The 15,000-nt window shown below is 29.3% G+C and overlaps 2 protein-coding genes across 2 annotated transcripts in view; one reads left to right on the top strand and one right to left on the bottom strand.

Annotated features, from left to right (window-relative positions):
* tmem154 (transmembrane protein 154) overlaps positions 1-7,133 on the bottom strand; it is a 25,544-nt gene extending 18,411 nt beyond the window's left edge. Inside the window, exon 1 of the mRNA XM_061987872.2 lies at positions 6,877-7,133. Within this exon, the coding sequence (XP_061843856.2) occupies positions 6,877-6,976 (100 nt within the window). The 5' untranslated portion in view covers positions 6,977-7,133. The remainder of the gene's footprint in view (positions 1-6,876) is intronic.
* Positions 7,134-7,690: 557 nt separating this feature from the next.
* The window catches only part of tma16 (translation machinery associated 16 homolog), a 12,761-nt gene continuing 5,451 nt past the window's right edge, over positions 7,691-15,000 (top strand). The window contains exons 1-5 of the mRNA XM_072916346.1: positions 7,691-7,839; positions 9,395-9,409; positions 11,028-11,090; positions 11,166-11,275; positions 11,353-11,390. Coding sequence (XP_072772447.1) covers positions 7,795-7,839; positions 9,395-9,409; positions 11,028-11,090; positions 11,166-11,275; positions 11,353-11,390 — 271 coding nt within the window. The 5' untranslated portion in view covers positions 7,691-7,794. The remainder of the gene's footprint in view (positions 7,840-9,394; positions 9,410-11,027; positions 11,091-11,165; positions 11,276-11,352; positions 11,391-15,000) is intronic.

Raw genomic sequence — 15,000 nt, 5'->3', positions numbered from 1 at the left:
CAGGACACAATCACGTCTGCCCCAGAAGCCAATAAAGAAATAATTATAAACACTTGAAAAAAATAACACTTCAAAAACCAAAAAAATTAAAATTTTAAAGCTAACTAGCAAATGTAGCAACAACATTGTTTTAAATTGCTTTGATGTTTTTTTCACTTGTTGCTAGGCAGAGTACGCAGGACACAATCACGTCTGCCCCAGAAGCCAATAAAGAAATAATTATAAACACTTGAAAAAAATAACACTTCAAAAGCCAAAAAAATTAAAATTTTAAAGCTAACTAGCAAATGTAGCAACAACATTGTTTTAAATTGCTTTGATGTTTTTTTCACTTGTTGCTAGGCAGAGTACGCAGGACACAATCACGTCTGCCCCAGAAGCCAATAAAGAAATAATTATAAACACTTGGAAAAAATAACACTTCAAAAACAAAAAAAATCTAAATTTTTAAAGCTAACTAGCAAACGTAGCAACAACATTGTTTTAAATTGCTTTGATGTTTTTTTTCACTTGTTGCTAGGCAGAGTACGCAGGACACAATCACGTCTGCCCCAGAAGCCAATAAAGAAATAATTATAAACACTTGAAAAAAATAACACTTCAAAAGCCAAAAAAATTAAAATTTTAAAGCTAGCTAGCAAATGTAGCAACAACATTGTTTTAATTTGCTTTGATGTTTTTTTTTTTTACTTGTTGCTAGGCAGAGTACGCAGGACACAATCACGTCTGCCCCAGAAGCCAATAAAGAAATAATTATAAACACTTAAAAAAAATAACACTTAAAAAGCCAAAAAAAAAACGTTTTTTAAAGCTAACTAGCAAATGTAGCAACAACATTGTTTTAAATTGCTTTGATGTTTTTTTTACTTGTTGCTAGGCAGAGTACGCAGGACACAATCACGTCTGCCCCAGAAGCCAATAAAGAAATAATTATAAACACTTGAAAAAAATAACACTTCAAAAGCCAAAAAAATTAAAAATTTTAAAGCTAACTAGCAAATGTAGCGCTTTGAGTACCTTGAAGGTAGAAAAGCGCTATACCAGTACAACCCATTTATTTATTTATTTAACAACATTGTTTTAATTTGCTTTGATGTTTTTTTCACTTGTTGCTAGGCAGAGTACGCAGGACACAATCACGTCTGCCCCAGAAGCCAATAAAGAAATAATTATAAACACTTGAAAAAAATAACACTTCAAAAACCAAAAAAATTAAAATTTTTACAGCTAACTAGCAAATGTAGCAACAACATTGTTTTAATTTGCTTTGATGTTTTTTTCACTTGTTGCTAGGCAGAGTACGCAGGACACAATCACGTCTGCCCCAGAAGCCAATAAAGAAATAATTATAAACACTTGAAAAAAATAACACTTCAAAAGCCAAAAAATAATAATAATAATTTAAAGCTAACTAGCAAATGTAGCAACAACATTGTTTTAAATTGCTTTGATGTTTTTTTCACTTGTTGCTAGGCAGAGCAATTACGTCTGCCCCAGAAGCCAATAAAAAAATAATTATAAACACTTAAAAAAAATAACACTTAAAAAGCCAAAAAAATATTTTTTTTTAAAGCTAGCTAGCAAATGTAGCAACAACATTGTTTTAAATTGCTTTGATGTTTTTTTCACTTGTTGCTAGGCAGAATTGACAGGACAAAATCATGACTGCCCCGACAGTCAATAATAAAACAATTTAGACATTCTATTTATTTAATTCATTAGAATCTTGCAAACTAAATATTTACAATCTAGCTAGCAAATGTAGCAACAGAAATCAACACAATTGCTTTGATGTTTTTTTCACTTGTTGCTAGGCAGAATTATTAGGACAAAATCATGACTCCCCCAACCATCAATGAAAAAGAAAAAATAGTTAATTAAATACAAAACTAATAGCTTAATAAGTACAAAAAAATACATTTATTTGCAAGATAGCTAGCATATGTAGCAACAGAAATCAACAAAGTTGCTCTTAAATTTTTCCCAGTTGTTGTTTGGCAGATTTCACAGAACAAAATGATGACTCCCCATAAGCCCATTTAAAAAGTGAGTTAAAATATTTGTTGTATATATATTTAAAGGCTTAGAAAAGTAAAGTTTTTTAATCCAGCCAGAAAATTTAGCAACATAAATCTAATAATTTGCTAAAAAAAAAATGCTTCTATGCTTTTTCCCACTTGTTGCTGGGCAGGATTCACAGGGCAGAATCCTTAATGCCCCAAATGCCAATTTAAAAATTTTTTTTTATAAAAAAGCAATTTGTAAAAAAGAAGTAAATAATTAAATCTCAAAAAGTTGAAAATGTACTTTTATTTACACGCTAACTAGCAAATGTAGCATAAAAAACATCTACAATGTATATATGTATGTATATGTATATATAAGTACATGTATATATTTTTATATATATGTATATGTATATATATGTGTATATATGTATGTATGTATATATATATATATATATATATATATATATATATATATATATATATATATATACATATATACGTACATATATACATATGTACACACATATATATCTATATATATATATATGTGTGTGTATATATGTATATATGTATGTATATGTGTGTATATATATGTATGTATATGTATGTATATATATGTATATGTATATATGTGTGTATATATATGTATATATATATGTGCATATGTGTATATATGTGTATATATATGAGTATGTATATGCATGTATGTGTATATATGTATCTGTATGCGTATATGTATATATTTGTGTATATATATATGTGTATGTATATATGTTTATATATATATGTGTGTATATATGTATGTGTATGTGTATATATATGCATATGTATGGATGTGTGGATATATACATATATATAGATATACAGTATATGTTCTTTTTTATATTTTTTACTATTTACAGTATATTACTATATTATTGTGTATGCACCTTAAGGGATCTGCTCCAATTTCGTTGTTCTTTGAACCTGTTCACTGTAATAATGACAATAAAACTCTATTCTATTCTACAAAAATTATTTTAGGTTTTTATTCTTTCTTTTTTCCTCTGGACAAACCACCATCATCATCATCATCAATGTTTACTTATATAGCCCTAAATGATGAAATGACGAGTGTCTCAAAGGGCTGCACAAGCCACAACGACGTCCTCGGCTCATGATGTCATCATATCTCCCAAAATTATAAAGGGAGAAAAGTGAGTTCAAATCTTTTTGAAATATTTCAACGCTTAAAAAGCAAGCTAGCAAGTGTAGCAATAATAAACAAAATTGCTTTAATTTTTTTTCTCACAAAAGCCAAAACAGAAAGAAAAAGAAAAATAAGAAAAAACAGGTAGTTGATTTTTTTTTTTTTAATAATTAAAAGCTGAGAAATCTAAAAAAACAAAAATGTTTTAAAGCGAGCTCGCACCTTGACTCCAGCATTTGTTGCTAGGCAGAATTCACAGGGCACAATCATAACTGCCCCATAAGCCAATAAAAAAAGTGAGTTAATATTTTTTTAGATTATGAAACTCTTTGACTTGTCCAGGGTGTACACCGCCTTCCGCCCAAGTGCAGGTGGGATAGGCTCCAGCACCCCCGCCACCTTGAGAAGGATAAGCGGTAGAAATGTATGGATGGACGAAACACACAATCATATCTGCTCTAAAAGCTGATAAAAACTAACCAAAAAGTTAGTTAAATCATCATTTTGGGTGACAAAAAAATAATATTAGGCCCCGCCCATTAAGCTGTTTGATGGGGAGACTTGGGGCTGATGTCTCTGTGCCCCTGGACCAAGCACAGCAATTAGCTAATCATTAAAAATGGCCACAGTTTGACCATACTTGCCAACCCTCCCGGATTTTCCGGGAAACTCCCGAAATTCACCGCCTCTCCCGAAAACCTCCCGGGACAAATTTTCTCCCGAAATTCAGGCGGAGCTGGAGGCCACGCCCCCTCCAGCTCCATGCGGACCTGAGTCCGCTTTCCCACAATGTAAAGAACGTCTACAGTAAAGCAGTCCGTCTGCCGTAAACAGCAATGTTGTGACACTCTTAAACAGGACAATACTGCCATCTAGTGCATTTGATGAAAGCACTTTTGTGCGTGCCACACAGCAATGCATCATCAGAGAGGGTGTTCCGCATGGTTAGAAAAATAGTGACAGAGAATAGAACAAGGATGGACAATTCAACCCTTAACTCAACAATGAGTAGATGAGTGTTATGTGTGTGTATATGTGTAAATAAATGAACACTGAAATTCAAGTATTTCTTTTATTTATATATATATATATATACATATATATATATAGCTAGAATTCACTGAAAGTCAATTATTTCTTATATATATATATATATATATATAAATAAAAGAAATATTTGAATTTCAGTGTTCATTTATTTACACATATACACACACATAACACTCATCCATATACATATATATATATATATATATATATATATATATATATATATATATATATATATATAGCTAGAATTCACTAAAAGTCAATTATTTCTTATATATATATATATATATATATATATAAATAAAAGAAATATTTGAATTTCAGTGTTCATTTATTTACACATATACACACACATAACACTCATCTATATACATATATATATATATATATATATATATATATATATATATATATATATAAATATATATATATATATATATATATATAGCTATAATTCACTGAAAGTCAATTATTTCTTATATATATATATAAATAAAAGAAATACTTGAATTTCAGTGTTCATTTATTTACACATATACACACACATAACACTCATCTATATACATATATATACATTATATATATATATATATATATATATATATATATATATATATATATATAGCTAGAATTCACTGAAAGTCAATTATTTCTTATATATATATATATATATATATATATAAATAAAAGAAATATTTGAATTTCAGTGTTCATTTATTTACACATACACACACACACATAACACTCATCTATATACATATATATATATATATATATATATATATATATATATATATATATATATATATATATATATATATATATAGCTAGAATTCACTGAAAGTCAATTATTTCTTATATATATATATATATATAAATAAAAGAAATATTTGAATTTCAGTGTTCATTTATTTACACATATACACACACATAACACTCATCTATATACATATATATATATATATAAATATATATATATATATATATATATATATATATATATAGCTATAATTCACTGAAAGTCAATTATTTCTTATATATATATATAAATAAAAGAAATACTTGAATTTCAGTGTTCATTTATTTACACATATACACACACATAACACTCATCTATATACATATATATACATTATATATATATATATATATATATATAGCTAGAATTCACTGAAAGTCAATTATTTCTTATATATATATATATATATATATATATATATCCATCCATATATATATATATGTATATATATATATATATATATATATATATATATATATATATATATATATATATATAGCTAGAATTCACTGAAAGTCAATTATTTCTTATATATATATATATATATATATCCATCCATCCATTTACTACCGCTTATTCCCTTCGGGGTCGCGGGGATATATATATATATATATATATATATATATATATATATATATATATATATATATATATATATATATATATATATATATATATATATATATATATATATATATATACATATATATATATACATATATATATATACATATATATATATATATATATATATATATATATATATATATATATATATATACATATGTATATATACATACATATATATATATATATACATATACCATTATATATACATATATATATATATATATATATATATATATATATATATATATGAAATACTTGGCTTGGTGAATTCTAGCTGTAAATATACTCCTCCCCTCTTAACCACGCCCCCAACCACGCCCCCGCCCCAACCACGCCCCCCGCACCCACCCCCTACCCCCCACCTCCCGAAATTGGAGGTCTCAAGGTTGGCAAGTATGAGTTTGACCCAGAAACGGACTATTTCCAAGTCCATGGTGCTGGAGCCTATCCCACCTGCACTTGGGAGGAAGGCGGGGTACACCCTGGACAAGTCAAAGAGTTTCATTATCCAAAAAAATATTAACTCACTTTTTTATTGGCTTATGGGGCAGTTATGATTGTGCCCTGTGAATTCTGCCTAGCAACAAATGCTCGAGTCAAGGTGCGAGCTAGCTTTAAAAAATGTTTTTTGATTTCTCAGCTTTTAATTATATATATATGTATATATATATATATATATATATATATATATATATATATATATATATATATATATATATATATATATATATAAAAACGTCCTGTTTTTTCTCATTTTCTTATTTCTTATTCTGGAATTCTGATCCGATTCCGGAGGTTTTCCCGGAGAAATATAAGAAATATGTGGCTGGAGAAGATAGCGATGGAAGGAGATGTCGCCATCTAGTGGCCTGGCATGCAGACTACTGTGCAGTTTTTGCATTTGGAGGTTGCGGGTTAGAGCAGAGATTGAGGGGAAGTCCTCGACAGGAAATGAGCACATCCGCTTCAAGCTGTTGCCACACAATCACAACGCTTGCAAAAGTCTAACGTTTATTTTCCTGGGCCCCGAGATGAAAAATACTAAAAAAAACCTTCAAGATTGCGCTTGAATCTTCCCGTAGACCACAATGAAAGTATTTGACAGCAGGAAACCAGAACAAGCCCCAAAAAGAAGGTGACAAAGAACCCGAAATGGTTACGGGTCGTTTTTTGCTGAGCGAGCACAAATGTGTCCTCACCTGTCCCGGTCAGCAGCCACAGCAGCAGCAGCAGGGACACCACAGGACTCGGGGTGGGCCCCCGGGGGCCTCTCATGGTAGAAGGCCACGAGGCGGACATGATGCCATGGTGTGTCCACGTCTCTCGCGCCGCGGCCGTCACAGCACGCCACTTCCTGGCGCCGCTTGACGGGGGGGAAGAGGGTGACCAAATGAAGAAGAAGAAGAAGAAGAAGAAGAGACACACCCACTGTGACTGGCTGTGGTGTGACGCAACACACGTGTCACCACACGTCTGCGGCGTGCACACACACACACACACACACTCACACACACATTCCTTCTGCAGGTATGCAGAGAGAGGGTGGCGGAGGGGGAGGGGAGCAGGTGTGACACACTTTCTGGATGATTGGCATGTTTGTGTTCACTTCCTGCTTTGAGGAAGAGGCGGGGCTCCAACATTTAGGACAACAGTGTTCAAATCTGGGCGGCACGGTGGTACAGGGGTTAGTGCATGTGCCTCACAATACGAAGGTCCTGAGTAATCCTGGGTTCGATCCTGCGCTCGGGATCTTTCTGTGTGGAGTTTGCATGTTCTCACCGTGACTGCACCTCCAAAGGCCCCTCCCAACTCCAAAGACATGCACCTGGTGATAGGCCCCTCCCACCTCCAAAGACATGCACCAGGGAATAGGCTCCTCCCACCTCCAAAGACATGCACCTGGGGATAGGCCCCTCCCACCTCCAAAGACATACACCTGGGGATAGGTTGATTGGCAACACTAAAAGGTTCCTAGTGTGTGAATGTTGTCTATCTATCTGTGTTGGCCCTGTGATGAGGTGGTGACTTGTCCAGGGTGTACCCCGCCTTCCGCCCGAATGCAGTTGAAATAAGCTCCAGCACCCCCCCGCGACCCCAAAAGGGACAAGCGGTAGAAAATGGATGGATGGATGGTGTCCAAATCTTCTCCAGCAACAGCTACTAGTGATGGGTTGATGAGGCGTCATGAAGCGTTTGGACACATTGCAAAACTGTATTGATACTGTGTCGATACTGTGTCACTAAATACTGACATCTGCTGGACATTAAAAATCCCTACAGGCAACCTATGGACCGACTCAACTGACACTGACTTTATGACCTAGTATATACAATAATATAAACTAAGTCATTGTATTTCATTTAGGATTATTTCTAGAGATAAATACATTAAAATGTAATATAGGAAATTATCGGTATTGTTTTTTTAAATTATCGGTATCGTTTTTTTTTGTTTTTTTTAAATAAAAAAAAAACACAAGATACACTTACAATTAGTGCACCAACCCAAAAAAACTCCCTCCCCCATTTACACTCATTCACACAAAAGGGTTGTTTCTTTCTGTTATTAATATTCTGGTAGGTTCCTACATTATGTATCAATATATATCAATACAGTCTGCAAGGGATACAGTCCGTAAGCACACATGATTGTGCGTGCTGCTGCTCCACTAATAGTACTAACCTTTTACAGTTAATTTTACTCATTTTCATTAATTACTGGTTTCTATGTAACTGTTTTTATATTGTTTAACTCTTTTTTTTATTCAAGAAAATGTTTTTTTTTTATTTAACTTATTTTATTTTATTAATTTTTTTAAAAGTACCTCATCTTCACCACACCTGGTTGTCCAAAATAGGCAAAATAATGTGTTAATTCCACGACTGTATATATCGGTTGATATCGGTATCGGTTGGTATCGGTAATTAAAGAGTTGGGCAATATCGGAATATTGGCAAAAGGCCATTATCGGACATCCCTAATTATTTCATATTTTCATTTAAAAAAAAAAGATTTTTATCTTTTTTAGATACAGTCAATAAATAATGTGAACATGTATCATAACATGGAAATCTAAGATAACGTGTTGTGAATGAGGATGCTTGTGGACTGGGAATGGTTTTTTTTGTTTTTTTTACACATTTTTATTTTAAAAAAACCTGTTTTTCTTAGTTATTATTTCTCCGGCTGACAGCATTGAGGAGGTGGATTTGTTAATGTACGACAATTCTGTCGTACAAATGAAACATTTAACCTGCAGAAAATATAAATAGTAAACTAAGAATCATTTTGAAGAGATTCTAATAGATCAAGTGGAAACTTTGAGAGAAGAGGATGAAACGACAAGGAAAATAACACAAATACATTTTTTTCCGATATATGATCAAAATATTCCCACATGGCGGAAATCTTTCTTTTTGCCTGAGGCTGTTCCATGATCTCCGACGACGATAAATTAGAAATGACCAACGACAGAAGTGCGACGATTGTGTTGGCAGCAGCATCTCGTTGACAGATGCGCTTCCTTATAAAAACACAGTTTGGCGCGCAGGCATCAGTGCGACACAGTTGGCGTATCGGTCACGTGACCCAAACAGCTCATGATGGGTCACGTGACTTTCTAAAAGCGGTACGCGCACCGACACAGGGTTTTGCTCTATGAGCTCGACGCATGCGCCGATGCATCGGTGTTGCCGGACCCATCACTAACAGCTACTTACCCACAAATGCAGGGGGCTTTTTTAGTATTTATTTTATTTTTTTTTATTTTTTTTTATTGACATCCAACATCGGATTACCATCCATTACATCATATTTACATACATCATATATCTGTTGTCTGCCCTAAATGTCAAAATATTTTTTGTTTGTATCCCAACCATAGCCCCACCCCTTAAAAAGAAAGGAACAGCAGAAAAACAAAGTAGTATTTGTAAATACATCAATTAAATGAAGAAAAAAAATAAAAAATAAATAAATAAATAAATATATATATATATATATATATATATATATATATATATATATATATATATATATATATATATATATATATATATATATATATATATATATATAGGGAGTAATCCTTTTTTTTCTTTTTTTTTAAGCAGTACAATCACTAATTCGAAAAATTATGTCAGGCTTATTGGGCCTGACATGATTTTTCCCAGTAAGACGTAAATTTCTCCAATTTAAAATTAATAAAGGCAGTTATCTTCTCCATTTTATATATTTTTTGTATTTTTAACATATATATTTTTTAATTTGTGAAAATGTTACACATTTTTTGGATGCACTTAAATACTGTGAATTGCATTTTATTAACGTCATTATTACTTATTTCATTCCAATACATCAAATACATTGAGTTTTTTTTTGGCATTTTTAAAAACTCATTTAAAGGCAATAAATCACTTATGTTCTGCCCTTACAATAAATACATTGTGACTTTTCACACTGTTATCCCCCATTTTTTAAATAGTAACATATTTTGTAAAAAGTCTGGATGTTGTTGTTTTTTTATGTATCTAAAGATAATTTAAAAAAAAAATTGTTAATAGTATTATTATTTATTTTATAGTCAGTCTCATTACATTAAACACATGTGCTTCATTGCTTTATTTCCCCCCAATTATTAATGGTTTAATTTTGTTTTACAAACTTTGGACACAACTGGTTTAGGACTTTCGTCTGCTAGGTAGAAATTACTGTGCAGAACAATAAATCCGGGACAAGCGGTAAAAAAAATGGATGGATGGATGGATGGATAAATAAATAAAAAACAAAAACCTTTAACAGTTTGTTAATTTGATGTATATGTTATCTTTATTTTATAATGTGGTGGTTGATTATAATATAAATGTAGATTGGATAATATAGAAGTAATTGTATTTTTTAATTTTATGAATTAAGTAAAAAAAAAAAACACTTTTATTGCCAATTTTTTCCGTTTACTTTTGCGTTTTTTTTTTAGATGACCTAAAAATATATTCTGTATGTTAACATATGTATATATTATATTGTGGTTTTTTTTTTATTTAAAGTTGACTTTTTACCGGCTTTTTAAGAGTGGGAACATGTTCTTTTGCTGTATTTTGCCCGGAGAAATTGCCAAACGGACAGCTTCCGCCTCCGGTTCATTTCTATGTATATTGTCAACATTGAACAGCATGATTATAGCCGATAAAAAAAAAGGGTTTCGGCAGCATCACATACAACATTTAATTTAGTTGTTTTAATTAAAAAATAACAATGCACATAAACAGCTTTATTTTATTTTTATGTTTTATGAGTAGGAACAGTTTTTTTTTTCTCTATTTTGCCCGGACACAACTCTCGAACGGACAGCTTCCATTTCCGGTCCATGTTGTCAACATCGAACAAGCACGTGCTACACAGCCCCTAAAAATGGTAAAGCTACGTAATTAATAAGGTCAATAAAATGTACATAATTAACAATGCTTTAATATTTCATTGTATTTTCAGCCAAAGCATCGGAAACCAAAAGGTAAACCCGCGGAGAAGGTTGTCCATCCGTACAGCAGGAAAGCTGCTTCCTTGGCCAGCGAGGAAATACGACTTCAAAAGAAAGAAAGGTGCCTTAAAAATCAATATATATTCTTTTTTTTGTGCTATTAAACATTTAGTCAATTATTTTATTTTGTTTCTACAGACAGAAAATTGACAAAGCGGCGCGTCTGAAAAGCATTGGTAAGTTGTTGCGATACATTGTTATTAATTATGCATCATTTAATAGCAATATTACCTTGTTGTTATTAATTATGCATCAGTTAATAGCAATATTACCTTGTTGTTATTAATTATGCATCATTTAATAGCAATATTACCTTTGTTGTTATTAATTATGCATCATTTAATAGCAATATTACCTTGTTGTTATTAATTATGCATCATTTAATAGCATTATTACCTTGTTGTTATTAATTATGCATCATTTAATATCATTATTACCTTGTTGTTATTAATTATGCATAATTTAATAGCAATATTACCTTGTTGTTATTAATTATGCATCATTTAATAGCAATATTACATTGTTGTTATTAATTATGCATCATTTAATATCAACATTACCTTGATGTTATTAATTATGCATCATTTAATAGCAATATTACCTTATTAATTATGCATCATTTAATAGCAATATTACCTTGTTATTAATTATGCATCATTTAATAGCAATATTACCTTGTTGTTATTAATTATGCATCATTTAATAGCAATATTACCTTGTTGTTATTAATTATGCATCATTTAATAGCAATATTACATTGTTGTTATTAATTATGCATCATTTAATATCAACATTACCTTGATGTTATTAATTATGCATCATTTAATAGCAATATTACCTTATTAATTATGCATCATTTAATAGCAATATTACCTTGTTATTAATTATGCATCATTTAATAGCAATATTACCTTGTTGTTATTAATTATGCATCATTTAATAGCAATATTACCTCGTTGTTATTAATTATGCATCATTTAATAGCAATATTACCTCGTTGTTATTAATTATGCATCATTTAATAGCAATATTACCTTGTTGTTATTGATTATGCATCATTTAATAGCAATATTACCTTGTTGTTATTGATTATGCATCATTTAATAGCAATATTACCTTGTTGTTATTAATTATGCATCATTTAATAGCAATATTACCTTGTTGTTATTAATTATGCATCATTTAATAGCAATATTACCTTTGTTGTTATTAATTATTCATCATTGAATAGCAATATTACCTTGTTGTTATTAATTATGCATCATTTAATAGCAATATTACCTTGTTGTTATTAATTATGCATCATTTAATAGCAATATTACCTTGTTATTAATTATGCATCATTTAATAGCAATATTACCTTGTTGTTATTAATTATGCATCATTTAATAGCAATATTACCTTGTTGTTATTAATTATGCATCATTTAATAGCAATATTACCTTTGTTGTTATTAATTATTCATCATTGAATAGCAATATTACCTTGTTGTTATTAATTATGCATCATTTAATAGCAATATTACCTTGTTGTTATTAATTATGCATCATTTAATAGCAATATTACCTTGTTATTAATTATGCATCATTTAATAGCAATATTACCTTGTTGTTATTAATTATGCATCATTTAATAGCAATATTACCTTGTTGTTATTAATTATGCATCATTTAATAGCAATATTACCTTGTTGTTATTAATTATGCATCATTTAATAGCAATATTACCTTGTTGTTATTAATTATGCATCATTTAATAGCAATATTACCTTGTTGTTATTAATTATGCATAATTTAATAGCAATATTACCTTGTTATTAATTATGCATCATTTAATAGCAATATTACCTTGTTGTTTGTTATTAATTATGCATCATTTAATAGCAATATTACCTTGTTGTTATTAATTATGCATCATTTAATAGCAATATTACCTTGTTGTTATTAATTATGCATCATTTAATAGCAATATTACCTTGTTGTTATTAATTATGCATCATTTAATAGCAATATTGTCTTGTTGTTATTAATTATGCATCATTTAATAGCAATATTACCTTGTTGTTATTAATTATGCATCATTTAATAGCAATGTTACCTTGTTGTTATTAATTATGCATCATTTAATAGCAATATTACCTTGTTGTTATTAATTATGCAATATTACCTTGTTATTAATTATGCATCATTTAATAGCAATAATACCTTGTTCTTATTAATTATGCATAATTTAATAGCAATATTACCTTGTTGTTATTAATTATGCATCATTTAATAGCAATATTACCTTAGTAATTATGCATCATTTAATAGCAATATTACCTTGTTGTTATTAATTATGCATCATTTAATAGCAATATTACCTTGTTGTTATTAATTATGCATCATTTAATAGCAATATTACATTGTTGTTATTAATTATGCATCATTTAATAGCAATGTTACCTTGTTGTTATTAATTATGCATCATTTAATAGCAATATTACCTTTGTTGTTATTAATTATGCATCATTTAATAACAATATTACCTTGTTGTTATTAATTATGCATCATTTAATAGCAATATTACCTTGTTGTTATTAATTATGCATCATTTAATAGCAATATTACCTTGTTGTTATTAATTATGCATCATTTAATAGCAATATTACCTTGTTATTAATTATGCATCATTTAATAGCAATATTACCTTGTTGTTATTAATTATGCATCATTTAATAGCAATATTACCTTGTTGTTATTAATTATGCATCATTTAATAGCAATATTACCTTGTTGTTATTAATTATGCATCATTTAATAGCAATATTACCTTGTTATTAATTATGCATCATTTAATAGCAATATTACCTTGTTGTTAATTATGCATCATTTAATAGCAATATTACCTTGTTGTTATTAATTATGCATCATTTAATAGCAATATTACCTTGTTGTTATTAATTATGCATCATTTAATATCAACATTACCTTGATGTTATTAATTATGCATCATTTAATAGCAATATTACCTTGTTGTTATTAATTATGCATCATTTAATAGCAATATTACCTTAGTAATTATGCATCATTTAATAGCAATATTACCTTGTTGTTATTAATTATGCATCATTTAATAGCAATGTTACCTTGTTGTTATTAATTATGCATCATTTAATAGCAATATTACCTTGTTGTTATTAATTATGCAATATTACCTTGTTATTAATTATGCATCATTTAATAGCAATAATACCTTGTTCTTATTAATTATGCATAATTTAATAGCAATATTACCTTGTTGTTATTAATTATGCATCATTTAATAGCAATATTACCTTAGTAATTATGCATCATTTAATAGCAATATTACCTTGTTGTTATTAATTATGCATCATTTAATAGCAATATTACCTTGTTGTTATTAATTATGCATCATTTAATAGCAATATTACATTGTTGTTATTAATTATGCATCATTTAATAGCAATGTTACCTTGTTGTTATTAATTATGCATCATTTAATAGCAATATTACCTTTGTTGTTATTAATTATGCATCATTTAATAGCAATATTACCTTGTTGTTATTAATTATGCATCATTTAATAGCAATATTACCTTGTTGTTATTAATTATGCATCATTTAATAGCAATATTACCTTGTTGTTATTAATTATGCATCATTTAATAGCAATATTACCTTGTTGTTATTAATTATGCATCATTTAATAGCAATATTACCTTGTTGTTATTAATTATGCATCATTTAATAGCAATATTACCTTGTTGTTATTAATTATGCATCA

Source organism: Nerophis lumbriciformis, linkage group LG27 (genome assembly GCF_033978685.3).
Source record: "Nerophis lumbriciformis linkage group LG27, RoL_Nlum_v2.1, whole genome shotgun sequence".
Lineage (NCBI taxonomy): Eukaryota > Metazoa > Chordata > Actinopteri > Syngnathiformes > Syngnathidae > Nerophis > Nerophis lumbriciformis.
The sequence above is the reverse complement of the archived record's forward strand: the minus strand, read 5'-3'. Positions and strand labels throughout refer to the sequence as shown.